Source organism: Spermophilus citellus (assembly GCF_964194105.1).
Source record: "Spermophilus citellus genome assembly, chromosome: 5".
Lineage (NCBI taxonomy): Eukaryota > Metazoa > Chordata > Mammalia > Rodentia > Sciuridae > Spermophilus > Spermophilus citellus.
In genome coordinates this window covers 80,902,759-80,923,003 of record NC_138186.1, presented here as the reverse complement: position 1 = coordinate 80,923,003, position 20,245 = coordinate 80,902,759, and the positions used below count along the sequence as shown (strand labels likewise).

General features: G+C 35.0%; 1 protein-coding gene across 3 annotated transcripts in view; it reads left to right on the top strand.

Moving 5' to 3' along the window:
• The first annotated feature begins 761 nt into the window (after positions 1–761).
• LMBRD1 (LMBR1 domain containing 1) overlaps positions 762–20,245 on the top strand; it is a 102,907-nt gene continuing 83,423 nt past the window's right edge. For 2 of the 3 annotated variants that reach the window (XM_081293832.1, XM_081293833.1), the window contains exons 1-3: positions 763–1,035; positions 9,173–9,349; positions 17,486–17,546. In XM_081293832.1, coding sequence (XP_081149958.1) covers positions 961–1,035; positions 9,173–9,349; positions 17,486–17,546 — 313 coding nt within the window. In that variant the 5' untranslated portion in view covers positions 763–960. Of the gene's footprint in view, positions 1,036–5,258; positions 5,399–9,172; positions 9,350–17,485; positions 17,547–20,245 lie in introns of all 3 variants that reach the window. The other variant, XM_081293834.1, reaches the window with a different exon arrangement.

The following is a 20,245-nucleotide window of genomic DNA, read 5'->3' as shown; positions in this document are numbered from 1 at the left end:
ACAATTACATTCTCTCCTGTTCTCTTCTTCCCTCCTTATTCTGTACTGGTAGAAGTACCAGGCCATCCCCTAACTACTGCAGGTTTCCTGCCAGAAGTGGGTCCTAGGTAACGGATAATATAAGAAATTGTAAACAGACGATGATGTTCATTCACAAAGTTGTGTTTGGCCTACTCACAGACTATGCTTGTTAAACTCAGTGGTAAAACTCACACTAAACACACCAATGGACCCAGCCAAGGCATCCCTGGAGTTCTCTTCCTCTGTTTCACTATGAGCTATGGCAGTGTCTGTCTTGTTTACTTCTGAATATTATAAAAGCCTATCATCTCATTTTGAATGTTCACAAACTGAATTCACAAGTATGCACAGATCTAAACAAAAAGGCCATAATACAAGGCAACGTCCAGCCAAGCAGTTGCCCTGCCTGGCATCACCGCCAGCAAATTAGAAAGTCTTTGGGGGCAGTGGGTAAACTTAGTCTGAGTCAAGATATTCTCTTCCTGCATTCTGGTGAGTTCTGATAATCATATCACCCACTCTACATTTTCGGGAAGTGGAAATCCGTAAAATTCGTTTGAATCTCCACATGTATATAGTCCATCCTTTCCAGAATTTCTTGGCTCTCTCAGTCCATCCGCTTAGGCTAGGTTAAACATTCCAAAAATGCTGTGCTGCTGTGAAACGACCTCGTCCTTTGGAACTCAGCCGGTGTGAGGCAAACCAGCTCGATGATGTCACTGCGTCCGGGCGTGCCCCGCCCCTAGCCCGTTCTTCCCGCCCCGCCCGGCTCGACGCCAGGGGACGCTCGTGGGTCGGGTCTCCTAGGCAACCAGTTGCTCCGCCCCCTCCGCCCCTTTAACCTTTAGGGTGAGCGGTTCCACGTCCCTCGCTCTCTCCCCTTTCCCCCTCCCCCTTCCCTATCCCCTTCGCTCAGGCCTGTCCGGACCGGAAGCGAAGATGGCGGCGGTGACTGCCGGCGCGGCTTCAGCCGAGCTGGTGATCGGCTGGTGCATATTCGGCCTCTTACTACTGGTAGGGGAGGCGCTTGGAGTTTTCCCAGTGTTTGCACTGGTGGGAGAAGGGAGGGGCCGGTCCTCCAGCTGGCCTCTCCAGGCCCTGGAGACCCTCCTTGCCCCGCCCTGCTTTTAGCTGGGACTCTGGGCTGCTTTCCATCGCGGGGCGGGGGCGGCTCCGGGAAGTCGAGGAGGGGGAGCTGATTTCCGGCCTCTTTTGCTTCCATTTCACCGATGACGTCTGAAGAGCTGGTGTTGTTTACCGAAACTCTTGCCCCAAGCCTTGATTGAGGCCTGGGGCCGGAGGTCTGTGGGCGGAAGAGACCCTCGGGTTGAGAAGGGTGTGGTGGCCTTTCATCCCCAAAAGGCTGTACCTCTAGTACAGGTGTGCGGCGGCAGCACCAGGTCTTTTCCAGTTTAGTAGGCGCTGGCGTTGTTGACTAGTCAGATTTTCTAAATGTTTTTTTCCTCCATGTTCCCTATCATTGGCAGCCTTCAGTGCCCATTGTGCGATTCCGCCTTGATGACGTGAGCTACTCGTTCTGACTTTGAGGTGTCACATTCTTTTCAACCTTTTATTGCCAATTGTAGAACAATTGTCAGGTAGAGCGGTAACCTCTTTTTAAGGCCAATGCCAGAGTATGTTACTCCCATTTTACCTCAAGGGCCTTCTGTCCCCAAGCTTCTTGTCTTTGATTATTCTGTGGGACTGTAATGGCCCCAAATGGCCTTGTTTTTACTTCTCTACCCCAAAAGACAATTCTTTTTCCCCCAATTTGTTCTTCTTTATATCCCTCTACATTCTCAGAATTCTTTCGTCCTTTGCCTTCATCCTGCCCTGTTGTTTTCTGTTCCAATGTATTTTGACTTCCTGCATTACAAGCGAAACAAAACAAAACTTTTCACTTCTAGAAATCCCACTTATTTGAATTTATGAGATTCCCTAGAAGTGTCTCCTATACTTTCTGTTAGTAAATTTTTTAGCAGAAACTACAAAAAAGAAAAAAGAAAGAAAAACTATTGAAAATGTAAGGAAAGGCTTTTCTTGCTGCCCTCACTTTCACAGATGCCTTTGCATCAGAATATGCTTTACCCCCTCATGAAGAAACTGGAAACACTAAGGGTTGGCTGTGGCCTTCAGAGCCATCCACTCCTGTGCTTGGAGAATTCCCTGGTTTTCCAACCCATCATATTTAGTTTATTTAGAAGAAAATAAACAAGTATGTAACTAGTATTGAAGTCTAGCGGGATTATTGTGTCAGTGGTTGGTGAATGAGCATTTAAACTACAATAGGTTTTCTGTAATTTGTAGAAGGATGCAAATGAAACAAAACATGGCCTTTAGCAAGGCTTGGAGATAGGTGGGAAAAAGAAAATTCTTGAAACATGTATTTTAAGCAATGAAAGCAGGAGTTTAAAAAAGAAATAGTGTTTCTGGGAATAGAGAACAACTTTGAAAGTGAGTATTGAGATAGATTTTAGATAGAAGAGGAAACCCACTTTAATTAGTAAAAGCACAGCAGAAACAAATGAAATGAGAAGACAGTTAATAAACCAGTAACCTGGATATTGGAGTGGGGAAAAAAATTAGTAATACGGATCATTGTTTAAATTTCTGTAGATACATTTAATTTCTGGTTTTAGAAGAGAACTGGATTCTTATATCTACTTTTTCATTCAGTCTTTTGAGTTATTTTGGTTGAAGTATATGAAGAAAATCCAGTTTCAACAATACGTGGTTAGAAGCAGAGAAGTATTTTATGTATAGTTGCAGATGCTATTTGCTATTACACCAAAGCTCAACAGTTAGAAGCTTCTTATGTTTAGTTGCAATATGCAATCTTAAACCCTGTCAGTGACTTTTCCTTGTTATATTAAAATTCATTAGTCCAACATGGACTTTGAATAGATCTTTTACCCATGCATAGTTTTACAAGACAGTATGTTGACCATTTAGAAAATACTGGTTAACTGAGTCATGCACATTTTCCAAATATGAATGCATTTTTTTTTTTCTTTTTGCAGTACTGGGGATTGAGCCCGGTGATACTTTACTACTGAGTACTTTTACTACCCAACCATTTTTTTTTGAGATGGGGGCAATCTCACTAAATTGCCTAGGCCAGCCTTGAATTTATAATCTGCCTCCCTCAGTGGCCTGAGTAGTTGGGATTACAGGCCTGCACCATCCCACCTGGCCAAATATGGATACATTTCATTATAACATATCCAAATGTCACATTCATTAAATCACTACTGATCTTATCAGAAATGCCTCAAACTTCCGAGTATTGAGAAGTTGTCAAGCTCACAACTTTTCCAAAATTCTTTCTTTTTTTTTAAATTTTTATTTTTTAATTGATTTTATTTTTTAAATACATGACAGTGGAATGCATTACAGTTCTTATTACACATATACAGCACAATTTTTCATATCTCTTTTTGTATATAAAGTATGCTCACACCAATTTATGTCTTCATACATGTACTTTGGATGATGATGTCCATCACATTCTACCATCATTGCTAACCCCCTGCCCTCTCCCTTCCCATCCCGCCCCTCTGCCCTATGTAGGGTTCGTCTGTTCCTCCCATGCTCCTCATCCCTACCCCATTATGAGTCAGTTACCTTATATCAGAGGAAATATTTAGCATTTGTTTTTTTTTGGGATTGGCTAACTTCACTTAGCATTATCTTTTCCAACTCCATCCATTTACCTGCAAATGCCATGATTTTATTCTCTTTTATTGCTGAGTAATATCCCACTGTGTGTATATGCCACATTTTTTTTAACCCATTCATCTACTGAAGGGCATCTAGGTTGGTTCCACAGTTTAACTATTGTGAATTGTGTTGTTATAAACATTGATAAGGCTGTGTCCCTGTAGTATGCTGATTTTAAGTCTTCTGGGTTAGACTGAGGAGAGGAATAGCTGGTTGAAATGGTGGTTCCATTCCCAGTTTTCCAAGGAATCTCCATACTGCTTTCCATATTGGCTGCCCAATTTGAAGTTCCACCAGCAATGTATAAGTGTGCCTTTTCCCCCACATCCTCGCCAACACTAATCTATGTGGTGAATAGAGAGTCTACATCTTGGGAGCAAATTTTTACCCCTCACATATCAGATAGATCACTAATCCCTAGGGTATATAAAGAACTCAAAAAGCTAAGCACCAAAAAAGCAAATAACCCAATCAATAAGTGGGCCAAGGACATGAACAGACAATTCTCAGAAGAGGATATACAATCAATCAACAAATATATGAAAAAATGTTCATCATCTCTAGCAATTAGAGAAATGCAAATCAAAACTAAGATATCAGCTCACTCCAGTGAGAATGGCAGCTATTATGAAGCCAAAATTCTTATTTTCATTTGAAAGCTTGAATTTTAACACTAGTTAAAAAAATATTGTTAGTTTTTCTTGAAGAGATTGTTTTCTTTGTTCATTTGATAAAATTTGCTAAATATCCAAAACTGAATTATCAGTTTCAGTTTTTCTTTCAAGTAAAAATAGTGTTGCTTGAAAAGAGTAGCTGGTTCTACTTTTGACTCTTAAGTTTTCACATGTTTTCTTGGTGAACAGCCATCATACCTTGGTATGCAGTGGGAGGACTTTACTCATGCTTTATATTTTAACCCGAAGTATTTATAAAAATATCATGGGTCAAAATTTAATAAAATTTTTACTGCTTTTTCAAGCACAGTCTTAAGTTAAATTGCTTTGTGTGTGTGTGTGTGTGTGTGTGTGTGTGTGAGAGAGAGAGAGAGAGAGAGAGAGAGAGAGAGAGAGAGAGAGAGATAATAAAGAAGGCAGTGACAACTGGCAGTTTGATGCCATTGTCTTGATTTGTGGTAATGCACCAACAGTTTAATCTACTGTGGCTTTTCACTTTAACCATGAGTGAAAAGGCATATGACATCTTAGTATTATTATGAGAATAGTTTTCAATTTTGAGTTGAAAGTTTGAATTGAGATTTGGGGACAAGCAGGGTCTGGGGACTTCAGGCTTTTAGAACTGCTGCCAGACATCTACTGAAGAATTGTGACACACATGTTCCTACTTTTGTGATCTTGACCAAACAGAGTGGATTTCAATTTCTTCTACCCCATAAAAATGATTAAATTTGGTCTTTCATGCTTATACACTGTGTTTACTATAGCAGTTATAAACTTTCTACTTAATTCCCAATGTCCTCAATAATTTGATTCAATCCATCTTTCAATTGTTTTTTCCAGTACTATAGAGATGATCTTCATTTCTGTAAAGCAAATTTGTCTTGTTTCTTAAAGTGTATCATCTGAGAACTGGTTAGAAATAGAAAATATATTGTCCCAACTTCACTGGATCAGAATTGCTGTTTAACAGGATCCCAGAAGTATGTATGCTTATTAGTTTAGTAACTGCTCCTTTATTCTCATTCCTTCCTCTGCTCCATTGGTTTTCAACCTTAGCGACTCATTAAAACCACCTAGGGAATTTTTAAAATCCCAGTACCCAGGCTAGTTAAGTCAGAATCTCTTGGGAGGAGTTGGGGAACTATTTTAAAATCTTTTCTGAATTTTTAATAAAGTTATATATTAGTTTACTTTATAAAATGCTCTAAAATATTGTTTTGAATGACACTTCATAATAATTCCTAATTTTTTTTAAAGTACAATGGACAACCATACTTTATTTTTTTAAAGAGAGAGAGAGAGAGAATTTTAATATTTATTTTTTAGTTTTCGGTGGACACAACATCTTCGTTTGTATGTGGTGCTGAGGATTGAATCCGGGCCGCACACATGCCAGGCGAGTGCGCTAACGCTTGAGCCACATCCCCAGCCCATAATTCCTATTTTTTAAGCAGTTACTGTAGCTAACCACTTTGTAAAACATCTCATTTAATTCTTATAATCTTCTGTGAAAGTATTCTTATGCTTATTTTATAAGACATTGGTTTATTTATGGTACAATTATATTGCTACAACAAACCTACATAAACAAGATTTTTTTGGTTCTTTTAAAATGTAAAGGGATTCTGAAACCCCAAAGTCAAAACCCATGCCTTACCTATTTGCCTGGTTGCCCCTTTTTAATTTGTCTTCTTGATGCTGGCATACTCCTTCCTTTTGATTATACCAACCACTTTGAAATTTATAAAAGTGCAGATATTTCTCAAAATCTAACAAATTTTGTTGAGCACTTTGTGTTGAGTACTCTGTAAGAATAGTAAGATAAGTCTCAGATGCCAATGAATTAAAACAAATTTAAGGAACATTTAAAATATTTATTTATTTATTTTAAAATTTTAAATCAAACTCAAAACAAAAAAAAATATTATTAAACAGTTAAACCAGAATTTAAGTCTAGGTCCTTTTTTTTTTTTTTTTTTTTGTACTAGTGATTACACTCAAAGCTTAATCACTGAGCCATCCCCAGCCCTTTATATATATATATATATATATTTTTTTTTTTTTTTTTTTTTTTTTTGAGGCAGGGTCTTGCTAAATTGCTTAGGGCCTTGTTAAGTTGCTAACACTGCCTTTGAACTTGGGATCCTCCTGTCTCAGCCTCCCCAGTTTCTTAGATTATAGGCTTGCACCACTGCGCCTGCTCCAAGTCCTTTTTTTGTTGTTTTGTTTTATACCAACATCTAGGTTCTAAAGTCTAAATCTTTTCTCACCTGTTATTTTTTTTTTTTCTTCCTGTTGATCTGTCACCAGTTGAAATGACAGCAATGTGAAGGAATGAGTCACAACTTGGATTTCAAATGCATTGTGTCATGTGAAAAGCCAAACTCAAATGACAGAATACTACTATATGAGTACCTAATGACATTCTAGAGAAGACAGAAATTATAGAGGCAGTTAATAGATAGTAGTTGTGAGGGTAAAGAGCGTGGTTAATTACAAAGGGATAAAGGGAAATTTTCTGGGGTGGTGAAACTGTTCTTATATCTTGATTGTGGTAGGAGAAATTGAAAACTGTAAAACTAATTAGATGGTTTTATTAATTCCATTCAGACATCTGAACTGGGATGCCTAGAAAGGAAGTAACAGATGGTTCTTGAAAGTGAAAGGACAAGACAGGGCTTTTGTCCCAGAACTCTTACTTTATTTAGAATAATGGTTTTCAAGTTTGGCTGATTGAATCCTCAGGCATTTAAAATACTGATGCCTAGAGGACCCTAATTGACTTGATAGGGAGTTGTGGGGGAAGCAAAAACTATGTATTTTATTTAGCTTTATATATTGTTTATTTTTATTAGAGCCTTACAGTTATAAATAGTAGTTGGGTTCATCTTGGCAAATTTGTACATGCATGGAATTCTATGTCAGTTCATGTACCTCCCAACCCCCCTGCATTCCTTCTCCTCCTGCCTCTGCCCATTTTCCTTCCTCCTCTCTACTGTTCCTCCTTTTGCTGTGTATTTATTTATTTTTGTTTGGTTCTTTCTATTTATACATAAAGGTGAAATTCACTATTGTATATTTGTATATGCCCATAGCATAATTTAAAAAACAATTTCATTCCACATTTCCCTTTCCTTTCTCATCCCTCCTCTTTCCCTCTCTGTTTCCTTCTTCACTAATTTTTTGCATAGGTTTATGATATCCAATCCTCCTCTTTTTTTTTCCCTTCTATTTTGCTGTAGCTTCCACATAGGAAGGAAAACATTTGATCCTTGATTTTTTGAGACTGGCTTATTTTATTTGGCATGCTGTTCTTGATTTCCATCCATTTACCAGTAAATGCCATAATTTCATTCTTTATGGCTGAGTAAAATTGTATTGAATATATATAACCACATTTTCTTAATTCATTCATCTATTGATGGGCATTGAGGCTGATTCCTTAATTTGGCTACCTTGAAGTGTGCTGCTATAAGCACTGAAGTGACTATATCACTATAGTATGCTGATTTCAGTTCTTTCACATAACTACCAAGGGGTGGGATAACTGTCATATTGTGGTTCCATGCCTAGTTTTTTGAGGACTTTGCATGTTGCTTTCCAGAGTAGTTGTACTTATTTGTAGTCCCACCAGCAATGAACAAGTGTACCTTTATCCCTGTACTTGCACTGGCATTTATTATTATTTGTGTTCTTTATAATTGTCTTTTTTATTGACAGGAGATGAAATCTTAATATAGTTTTGATTTGCATTTCTCTGATTGCTAGAGACATTGAACATTTTTCATATATTTGTTGGCCTTTTGTGTTTCTTTTTAAAGAAATGCCTGTTTGGTTCCAAAAGATATTTTAAACCTACACAGGTGATTCTAACTCATAGTCAAGGCTGAAAAACATTGATTTCATATGTCTGCAACCCCCTATAATTGAGTAGAGTGGATACTCTTGAAATATATTCCCTGGACCAATAGCAGCAGCATCTGAGAATCCATTACTAATGCAAATTTTTAAGCTCACTTCAGACCTCTTGAATCTCAGAATCTGGGGTTGGGGGCCAGCATTCTATGCTTTAATAAACTCTCTACTTGATTCTGATACTCCCTAAAGTTAGAGAATCACTTTGGTAATTCAGTTGTTAGAAAGGTCTTGATAAAGTTATCAAGAGTACCTGATTGACAAGAGAGGTTCACTGAAGTATCTCTGGGTGTACTTTTTCTCATTTGTTCTGCACATGAATCCATTTTCTTTATTGATTTTTCTTATTTAAAGCCCTTTAAAATTTGAATTATAGTAATTGCATAATAATTATTGCCAGTTAATCTTTTGAACTGTCATAATAAGGCAAAAGTTAATTTCAGTCTAAGTTATATTCCATGTCGCTTCAGTAATAAGCCTAGGTTAGGACAACATCTAGTTATATTTCCTTTGGATGGAGAGATCCATGGGAAAAAGGTATTCAAAACTGGTTATAATTATGACGTTGTATGTAACCACTAATGGTAACACTGTATTTTGTGAGGGTATATGTAACTGAGCACTGTTATCAGTAATGTATGTGTTAGCATTGAAGCAAAGTTGTACTACATTCATGAAACAGACTTTGAAAATGCTAAATTTTACAATTTTTTAATTATACACGTAGAAGAACCTTCACATTACATAAAGTTTTTTTACTGGACACCTTTAAACACATACAAAGTCAGGGTTGGAAAATACATAGGGGAGTAATAAACATTCTTTTTGTTCTATTTCAGGCTATTTTAGCGTTTTGCTGGATATATGTTCGTAAATACCAAAGTCAGAGAGAAAGTGAAGTTGTCTCCACCATAACAGCAATTTTTTCTCTAGCAATTGCACTTATCACATCAGCACTTCTTCCAGTGGATATATTTTTGGTTTCTTACATGAAAAATCAAAATGGCACATTTAAGGTATGTATGATCATACTATGTAATTTTTTTTCTTTCAAGTTCTGAGCAATTAAGTCCAGTGTATTTTGTGTTTCCTTTTTTTGTATCTGGGTTGAAATAAGAATAGAAATGAAGTATAAAGGCTAAGAATGCAACATGGTAAACTAGAAGCAAACTATTAATTGACATAAGAACCATGAATTCAATAACCTTGCAAATGTGAAAAATGCCTTTTGTTGATCTGAAAATATTTTAAGCATAAAAGATTTATTCTTGTGCCTCTCACAACTCTTTTGAAGCTAACATTTGTTGAATATTTACTATGTGTCAGTCTCTATTTTAAGCGTTTTACATATATTAACTTTGTTTGATCTCCTAAACAACCCTACAATGTAGATAAGATTATCCATAGTTTTATGGATGAAAAACCAAGGTTCAGCTTGTCAGTATTGTAACTGGAATTTGAAGTTCTGCAATCTGGTTTCAGAGCTCTTGTTTCATGAGGTTTCTTGAGAAGATGGCCTCTTAAGTAAAAGATATTTTCAAGTAGCTCAGTAAATGGGATTTCTGCTAAGGAGTCTATTGTTGTTGTTGTTTTCATTTAAGCAATTCATATTGTGTATTGAACTGTCATAATAAAGCAAAACATTTCAGCCCATATTTTGGGCTGAAACATTGTTTTAAGAAAAATGACCATTTTTTTTTTTTGTGTGTGTGTGTGTGTGTGTATGTGTATGATAATTCCAGATGGATAAGACATAATTATAAACTTCTAGACTATTCTCTGTGAAGTTAAATAACATACATATATACACATATGCTATATATATATATATATATATATATATATATATATATATATATTATATATGATATATACATAATTTTTGCAGATATAATAGAAACAGTGTAATTATTCCTGTACAACTATTGTTTGAATAGGAGTTTTTAGTTGTGAATTTAGAATATTTGATTTTAGATTTTGTGGGGAAATATTTTCATCTTGAAATTTCTCAAGTAAATATTTTCATGAAATTGTGAACTCTCTCCTAGATTAAGTAAGTAGTTGTTTTGTGCCCATATTTTTAGCAATCATTGCCTGGGTGATGATTTTAATTATTGTTTGTTTGTTTGTTTTTGGTGAAATTGCATTATATTCATTTGAGCAAAATTTTAAGAATTTATCTTCCTAAAGAACAAAAATCTTACTTGTTAAAATTTAGACTGCTTATTAAATTTCTCCTAAAAGAAGAAAATACACAATGGTAATTTATGTGCTTACTTTATAGTTATTAAATATAAATGTGATATAAATGACTAGAAGGGAACAAAATTCATGATGAATTTCTCATACTTAATACAAAGCTTTTAAAAATTATTATTAGGATAATAAAACTGTAGGTTGTACTTTTACTTTTTTGGGGGTGGTGGGGTGGGTTGGGGAGTACCAGGAATTGAATTGAACTCAGGGGCACTTGACCACTGAGCCACATCTCCAGCCCTATTTTGTATTTTACTTAGAGACAGGGCCTCACTGAGTTGCTTAGTGCCTTTCCTTTGCTGAGGCTGGCTTTGAATTCATAATCCTCCTGTCTCAGCCTCCAGAGCTGCTGAGATTACAGGGCTGTGCCACCACACCCATCTATTTTCTTTATTTATGTCTAGTTTTGTTTGGTTTAGCCCCTTCAATTTAGACAATGTATCATTTTTTTTCTCTGTACATTGACACTTTTTTGATACCTTGAAACATTCTTTGTATGTCTCCCTTCCACTTTCTTCCTCTTTCTCTCTCTCTTTGGCTCTCTCTTCTTATCTTCTCTTTTGTTGAATAAAATTCACAGTTTTCATTTGGAGTCAGCCTGTTTGCTAACTCTCAAAAGTAGAACCAAAAACATTTTTAAAACTTTTCACTGATAAACTCTTCTCCAGAAAGCTACTGCTGAATTCTTTTCACGTACTCAACAACTAAGGAAAGTGTAAAGTATTTAACAATTAGTTCTTCAGATGTTATGCTATAACTATAAATATAGTCATGTTAATGTAAATATGCCACAATGGCTTTAGATCTATTCCAGGTTTATTTGTTGCTATAAATGTATGTTGGTTAGCAATATGTTCTGGTATTGCTTTCCATAGTGAGTGATACTTGCATTTTAATGTGCTTTTGTCTCTCCTCCCCTCCACTCTCCTTTCCATTCCAATCTCTTTTTTGGTACTGGAGATTAACCCAGGGCTCTACCAAATGAGCTACATTTCCAGCTCTTTTTATTTTATTTGAGGTAGAGTCTCATTAAATTTCATTGTCTGGCCTCGAACTTTAGATCCTCCTGCCTCATTCTCCAGAGTAGGTGGAATTACAGGCAAGCGGCACCCATGCCCAGCTTCTAACATACACTTCTTATTCCTAAATTCCTGCTTTCTCTGCCTTTTTATAGAAGCTGTACATTACAATGTTTCTGTTGACATTTCTTTTAACATAAAGCATTGTAGATAATTGTAACTAAATAACTGCTTTGTTTCTAACTTCTTGTGAAGTAATCAACTTTTTATATTAAAAAAAGACCTTAAAGCTTAGCTATAAGTGCTCTATTAAACAGTCTTGTATAGTTGGCCAATGACTTTGGAGAGTGAACTATACCATTAAAAATGATAAGTTGACACTAATATGAATAAATATTCTTTATTTTATACAACATGTAAAAAAAATTCAAAGCTAGTAGTTAAGATATGGCATCAAAATACTTAGTATTTATTTACTCTTGTCCCCTAGTGATTAATCTCTTTGCGGCCTGCTGTTACAACATATCTGGGTTGAACTCTGTTGCTTCCTTATTCCTATTTTCAAACAGTGGGTATTATATCTTAGAACTTTGTCTTGTTCTCTGAACCTTAAATACATTTATTTACTATTTATTAAGTACATAGTATGTGGTAGACAAGGTAGTTTCTGGAGATTATGATGAAAATAAATGAGATTGCAATTCACATGGAGCTTAAGAGTATGTAAAGCCAGACAAATGGTCAACAAATAAATGCAACAAGGTACTGTATTAGTGATAAATTCTACAAGGATATATAATATATTGACACAAAAGTCTATTTAGGTGTGTTTAACACAGAAATGGTGATAGGGAGGCCAGACTGCTGAGGTAAACCAAACTAGTGGGTTAGATGACAGCCAGCTAAGAGCAAAATGAGAGAATTCTCAGCAAATACAAAAGACTTTAGGCAGGATGAATTGGCTTTTTTGACTGAAGTGTGGTATTAAGGTTTTGCTTTTGTATAAGCTAAGAACCAGTGGAAGGCAAGGGCCAAATGGCTTATAATTTTTTTCATGTTAGTGAATCTGGATTTTTCTCTTAATAGAAAGTTAATGAAGGTAAAAGGTGCAGGTAAGTTGAATTGGAGTGGTGCTAGTGGACAAAAACGATTAAAATAATATATATATTGGAGGTAGAACTCAAGAATTTGTTCATGGATTGGATATGACAGGATGAAGGTAAAAGAAAATTGGAGTGCCTACGTTTTTATACAGCTTAGAGATATAGGGAAGTCTAAAGGAATAACAGAGCATAAATATGCACATGGGTATATGAGGGAGTGTAGAGGGAAAAAATGTGTTTTAAATAAGTCACCTTCAAAGTAACCATATATATTTGCAAGTGTAGGTATCAAGTAGGAAGTTGAAGCTCTGAAGAGAGGTAGGACTGGAGAGAAATATTTGGGAGTAAACATATGAATGTCAGAGCTGTATACTGGTAACTGGGGAGACTGAGTAGTGAGAGAAGACTTGACATTGAAGTGCTTCAATATGTAGAGGCCAGTCAAAGGGAAGAAGCTGGAACCCGAGAAGAAGAAAAGTAGATAACGAAAGTAGGAGAAGAATATTTCAGGAATAGAGAATGATTGCTTTTTTGAGTGTTGTTGGAAGGTTAAGTGAAAGGGGTAGAGAAACGACAACTGGATTTGGTCATTGGTAACTATGAAGAATAATTTTAGCATAGCAGTAGGACAGACAGGTTGGAGTGGGTTAAATATGGACAGTGAGGTGAGGATGTAGTGATAAGGAATACTGTCAACTTTTCAGGAAATTTTGTTCTCTAGGTGGGCATCTGTTTTTATTTGTTGTGGTAATGTCTTTATCTCTTTGAGGTTAATGGGAATTAGTTGAGTTTGTATACTTTAAACTTCATTAGAATAGGAAGAATTTTTGAGAGTGGAGATAGTGTGTCATTGCAGGTGTAAGATGCTTGACAGATGCTGAGGTAGGCCAGACCTCTAAGTCAGTGGTTCCCCACCATTGACATTTTGTGCTGGATAATTCTTTGTGGTGAGGGACTCTCCTAAGTTTTGCAGATGTCTACTTAACAGATGCCTATTCCTCCCTCTGCCTGGTGTCTCTAGACATTTCCAAATGCCCATGGGAACAAAATGGCTTCTGAATGAGAATTACTGATCTAAGGTGAGGTTATCAGGTAAAAGTATGGAGAGTCATGTTGGAATTTTAGGTTGGACACCAGGTTTTAGAAAGTCATCTTGAAGGATAGGAAAAGGAATTTACATATGTGACCCCACTACATTTTTGTTCTATGGAATTCATATCATTTTCTTTTCTTCTGAAATATTCTTCTATAGTAGTCTCTATTTAGTATTAGTTTTTGAGTGTCTTTACATTCCTTTGAGTCTTAAGTGATTGAAGTTTCTTTTTGTTTCTACTCTGGGAGGCAATAGTTTATAAAACATATCAAGGGTATAGTGGTTTTCAAAACGTAAAAGAAAGAAGATTTAATAAAGTAAGCTTTCTTGACAATATATCAAATATTTTGGAGGCAGAGGAGTGCATAAAAGCCAAATACACTAATGGTACTTGAGTGATGTTGTGTATTTTACACATATTTGTAGCTTTAAAATAGTAACAGTTTTACTCTCTATTGCCTCAATGATTGGTTAAACACAAGAAACTTGTAGAGTAAAAGATGTTAAATTTGAATGATTATTTGGCTATAAATTACTTTCAAAATTTCTACTTTCAACCCCCCCCCCACTTCCCCCTGGGTTTGGGCTCTTGTCCAATTTTTAAGTTTGAATTTTTTAAAATTCTAATTTGTTATATACGACAGCAGAATGCATTACAATTCATGTTACACATATAGAGCACAATTTTTCATATCTCTGGTTGTATATAAAGTATATTCACACCATTCTTGTCTTCATACATGTATTCAGAGTAATGATATCCATCTCATTCCACCATCTTTTTTACCCCCATGACTCCTCCTTTCCCCTCCCACCCTTTTGCCTTTTGTTCTGTTGAGGACATTACTACTTCTTGGGGCTGTCTTGGAAACTCCTAGGGACTTTGCATGAAATGTTATAAGTAAAAAAGCTATAATTATCCTCTAGTCCATCGATAAATTATTCTTAATTTGATCATCTTCATCAGAAATCTTTTTACACTTCCAATTTGATGCATAAGCAATCACTAAGGAAGTACGTCTCTTAGGAGGTGAAGCTTTGGGGATTATGTATATATGCATTTGGATATTTGAATCATTGAGGAAAAAATTTCTAATCATTATATAGAATTTTCCTCAGGGCTTTCCATTCTAGTTAGTAAGCACTATGTATGCTTTCTTTGACTTTTTAAAAGTATTTTAGGTGTTTCTTTTGTTCCTCCCCCTTTTCTTTCCCCTAAAGAGTTGGTTGCATGTGTTAAAACTAATGGTGGCAATATGTTCTCTTCCCTCTATCCAAAAGTACTTCATGTGTATGTTTCTATGGCTGTTTTTTTTAATAGGTTTGTTTTTAATGTCTGTGTGATATTCTCTGTTATGAATATACAATAATATGTTTTACCATTTTTCCTGGGGTATTTAGATTTTCTTCAGTTTTAAACAACACTATACTGAATATGATTGGGCAAAGAGCTTTTAAGCAAAAACCATTATTGTTGCTTGGTGTAGACTGTCATTTACTGGAATAAAAATCAACAAGTGCTTATGTTCATGTATAAGTTGAAATATATGCAAGAATAAGCTCTCCCAAGGGCAGATACTTCAGTACTTCAACCTCCTTTCTTCTATCTTATAGGGGAGGCAGAAGAGTGGTCTTGTAGATAGATAAACACTTGGGACTTCAGTGTCAAGTAGTCTGAGCTGAGTAGGTACAAGCTGTTCAGAGGGTGTTAGGACATTCTCATTGTTGAATAACTGATGAAGACTGTGGGCTCCTTTGTCCCAGGAGTAGTTGAAATTAAGTGTATTCCTCTTGTGTGGGAAAGGGAGGCCGCCCTGTTCAGTCTATCTTGTTGCCAGGGAAATCAGTAAGAATCTCAAAGTCATTCATTGGCCAGTACTACTGTTAAAAATGTCCCTGTACTAATATCTATCTTAACTTGTGAATATTTTTAGGATGGATTCAACAAAGGATATCTAGATCATAGAGTCTCCTATTAATGTGAAGGAAATGCTTTCAACTCCACATTTTGCCACTACTTCATATTATTAATGTTTTCTATTATGCCAGTTAGTTAAATTAAACATTATTAAAATAAAACATTTTCATGTTTTACTAGTAAAATATAGTAATTAGGAAATTACTTATTGTTGGTCTTTTTTAACATATTAACATACTCCCTTGGTACATTGGGATTTCTTCTTTCCTCCCTCCCTCCCTTGCCCTTCCCTTCGTTCTTTCTTCCTGTTTTCTCCCCCCTCTCTCTCTCCACTTTTTCTTTCTTTTAAGAGAAAAGGTCTTGCTATGTTGTCCATGCTATCACTGAACTTCTGAGTTCAAGCAATTTTCTCACCTTAGCCTGCCAAGTAATTGGGACTATAGGCACATGCTATCATGCCTGGCTCACTCAGTACACTGGGGTTTTGATTGGCAATATATATTATTTTTATAGATTAATTCGGAGTGAATTAGTATTTATAATCTTTCATGTTGCACAGGTGATTTTCAACTTATCTAGAACTTTAATAATCTACAGTTAGGTTAGTTTTCTTTATATAGTTCATTTTTAAAATTTGGTTTATTAAGCTATATTTTAATAGCTGTTTGGAAGTATTATTGTTCATTTTGTATATAGGTTTTGCACTTGCAAGTTTGGATCGTCCACATGTTTAGTTATTTATCAGCAAGAAATTCATAGATGTTCATTGCTAGATGTATTTGTAGGCAAAAAGAAGAAGAAAAGAAAAATCCTAAGTTATTTTAAGAAAATTAAGTGTTGATAATTTCCTTAACAGCACTTATAGTGAATGTTGACACTAACTTGAATTCCTGAAATGTTTATTAAAAAAAAAATGACCTGCATTCGAATTTGAACCTTGCAACTTAATATCAATGACCAGTTCCATAGACTCTCCAGGTTTAATTTTTTGCATGCACAGAATTTAGGGTATTAGACAAAAATATTTGATATTATTATACCTCCATTCTGACTCAGTAGTGTATAGATTTTTTTTTCTATTGACGAGATTAACTTGAAATATAAGTTTATTAGTTGAAAGAACATTTATGGGGATGAATGCAAAGGAGTTTAGATGGACTTTTATATATTTCAAAAGTGATAATCTGTTCAAACCTTATTTTATAAAATACAAATTACATTTGTTAATGTCTGCATAAATTCATCACCATTTTTCATTACTTTTAGGACAAAGTCCAAAATACTTACTATGACTCACAAATCTCTTCAACATATGCCCTTCCTTTCCTTTACTCCACCTGTTTTCTGGTTTTTGTTTTTGTTTTTCTAGTGAATCTGTACTTAGCTTCTTTCAGTTTTTCTAACTCTCCATGAATATTCCTCTTTCCTCTTTCATCATTTTCTTTCTATTTTCTTTCCTTTTCCCTAAAAACATCTTCTTTTACCTTTGGTCTCTCATTTTAGATAATTTTGGGAAAGCTATTCCTGATCTTCAGTTCAGTTAGGTGCCTTGGTGCTTCCCCAGAACTGTGTTATCTTATCTAAGCATTTCCATATTGAAATTTGTCTGTTTACTTGTCTGCCTCTCATTTTTTGAAGATATAGACCATATCTTATTTGAATTAATGATAAACTTTAGAAGTGAAATTCTGTCAAATTAAATCTTAACTGTTGGGCAGGTGGATGTTAAAATTAATATTGCTATTGTTTCCTTACTGTCCTAGGACTGGGCTAATGCTAATGTCAGCAAACAGATTGAGGACACTGTATTATATGGCTATTATAGTAAGTATCTTTTTGTTATATTTCCTATTTGGGCTGCTATCAGAATGTAGAATAAAGCTACATATAAACTTTTAATTTTGATATCAAATATGAGATTATTGTTTTCTTTTACACCAGGAATGAATAAATAATATGTCTTCATTCTCAATATTCTAAAACTATTAGTGCCTATTTTGCATCTTTTAGGTTAGCTTATAACACTTCTTTGTGGTAGTTCGATCTGATTACTTTATTTTCATGTCCCTTATGTTAATATTGCTGATTTCCCATACTTAATTGTGCTCTTTATTTAAAAATATGTTTTCCAGAATTTTTTTGGTAAGTGTTGACAATAGTAGAAAGCTCTCTTGGAAGGGGAATTTTCATCATTACCTTTATTGTACTATACAGAGGTATTTAATTCAGAGGCTATGGTTGATAGGTAGCCTCTCTCCCTTCCCATTCCCCTCCCCTTTTTCTAGTATTAGATCTTACAAATTTATAATAACCACCTACATTTTTCTTTCTTTTCAAATAATCATGAGACTTGTGCTATTTAAAAAATGTAAAATTTCTTATTTAGAAAAGAGATTCCATTTTTTTCATCAGTAAATAAGATGTATAAGATTTTAGTTGGAAACTTTAAAAAACACAGAAATTTATGTTAATGGGAATTTTTTTCAAGTGTTTCATTGATTTTTTAATTTAGCTGTTTTGGTTCTAACCTTTGTCTTTTCTCCTGATCTAAAATATAAAGGACCCATTGTGAAATTCTATCCTTTTGGTATAGGTTTGGAAAAGTCTTTATAGTATTTTAATATTGAATAATATTTCTAAAAATGGCATTAATAGGGAAAGTGGTGACATTTGGATAACTTCTGTAGTTAGTTACTAGTATTATACCAGCTTTAATTTTCTTGTTTTGATAAATTGTGTATAATTATGTAAGATGTTACATTAAAGGATGCTGGCTGAAGGGTATATGGCAACTCTTGGTACTACTTTTGCAACTATTCTACATGTCTAAAATTATTTCTAAATAAAAAACCAAAAGGACAAAGAAAAGAATTTAATATTTCCTATTTATACATTAAATATTTTATAAATGTAATGTTAAAACTGTTGATATGGTTCTTATTAAGTAGAATGTTGCCTTTTCAGTACAAATTTATTGGAAGGATATGGCTTACTTCTTCAAAAACAATTTTGGTGGAGGAGCCTGTCACTTGTGTAACAATAAAATAAGATTATCCTGTAGACATGTAACAGGATGAGCCAATTTACATGTTAGGGAAGTCCAAGTCCAGGAACCATATCTTATCATTGAACCCAGAGGCTACTGAACTAATCTATTAAAACCAAGGTCACAGAGACTTGTAAGCCAGAATATTACTTCATCAGCTCTTTGCAGTTAGTATCATGTAGGAAATTAAACCTACAGAAAAGGCTTTTAGTATTTTTCTCAGTTCTCCCAAGGATAGTATGTCTTCAGTCCTCACAAGGATAAACTATCTATAATAGAATTTAAAACATTAGGAAATGAGTCAGTCCTTACAAATAATAGGTGCTTAGGGCCTTAGGGCTAATTCTCTGCAGAACTTAGGCTATGCTGAAAAATATAACTTCCTTGGGTTAGGATAGTTGAGACACACTGGTCTAGGGAAGAAATTTGCATGAAAAGCCAAATGATGAATAGAATTTTTTGTTGACCATGAAGTCAAAACAAAATTTAATTGGATATTATTAATGGTTATTATTATAAAGTTAGTCACATCCTTTAACTATCCACCAAGGCCTTTGGCTTCAACTCAATGATGACCTACCTACAGCAAAGAACCTGAAAGAAAAGAATTGTGTGGTTTCTAAAATAATTATTATTCTCAAACCCAGCTTTTTCTTCTGAAATGCTAGATACTATCTAGTTACTTATTACATAGACATCTTCTTCTGGATTCTGAGAACTAAAAAAATACAAAGCACTGTATTTATCTGTTGCCTCCATCAAATTCTACGGTTATCTAATCTGTCTCAATACATCAGCACATTTTCAGTCTAACCTTGTAGGCAATGTACAAGACTTTCATATTCAGCATTTTTTAAAATTTTCATAAATGTTTGTCTCCTCGCCACCCTGCTTTTTTTTTTTTTCTTTTTGTATTTTCTACCTTTTCTAGAGGAAGAAATCGATGTTAAAGATCACCTTATTAGTGAGTGGCAGAGCCCAAAGTAGATCTTATTTCCCAAGATGGAGCTATTTGCCTTTAAGCAAATGATTCTGAGGATGTTTCCTATGGGAGTGGCTACCAGCATTGAACCTCCAGGAAAGCTTCAGAAATTTTCTGGAGACATTTTAATAATATGGAATGCTAGATCATGTCCAGAAGTTCTGTTTTACTTGGTATGATAGGGAGCTTGGTAATCCATTACTGAAGTGTTTATGATGCTGATTCTGATTTTAACACAGGCAGGTCTAGGAAGAAGTGATGGCTTTCATAATGTGTTTTTTGTGCATGTATTTAGAGAGGTTTGAGGAATAGGGAAAATAATTAGGCTTGCAATTGTCTTCTGTGTTGTCTTCTGTCTTTCTTGTGTGCTTTTAAAAGAAAAGCTATCGGGTAACAAATCATTTGGCAGTCACTTTTCTAGACAAAGGTTAATTTTCATATGTTAATTAGTGATAATTTACAGTAGCTTATAGACATATTTTTGGAGAGCTGCTG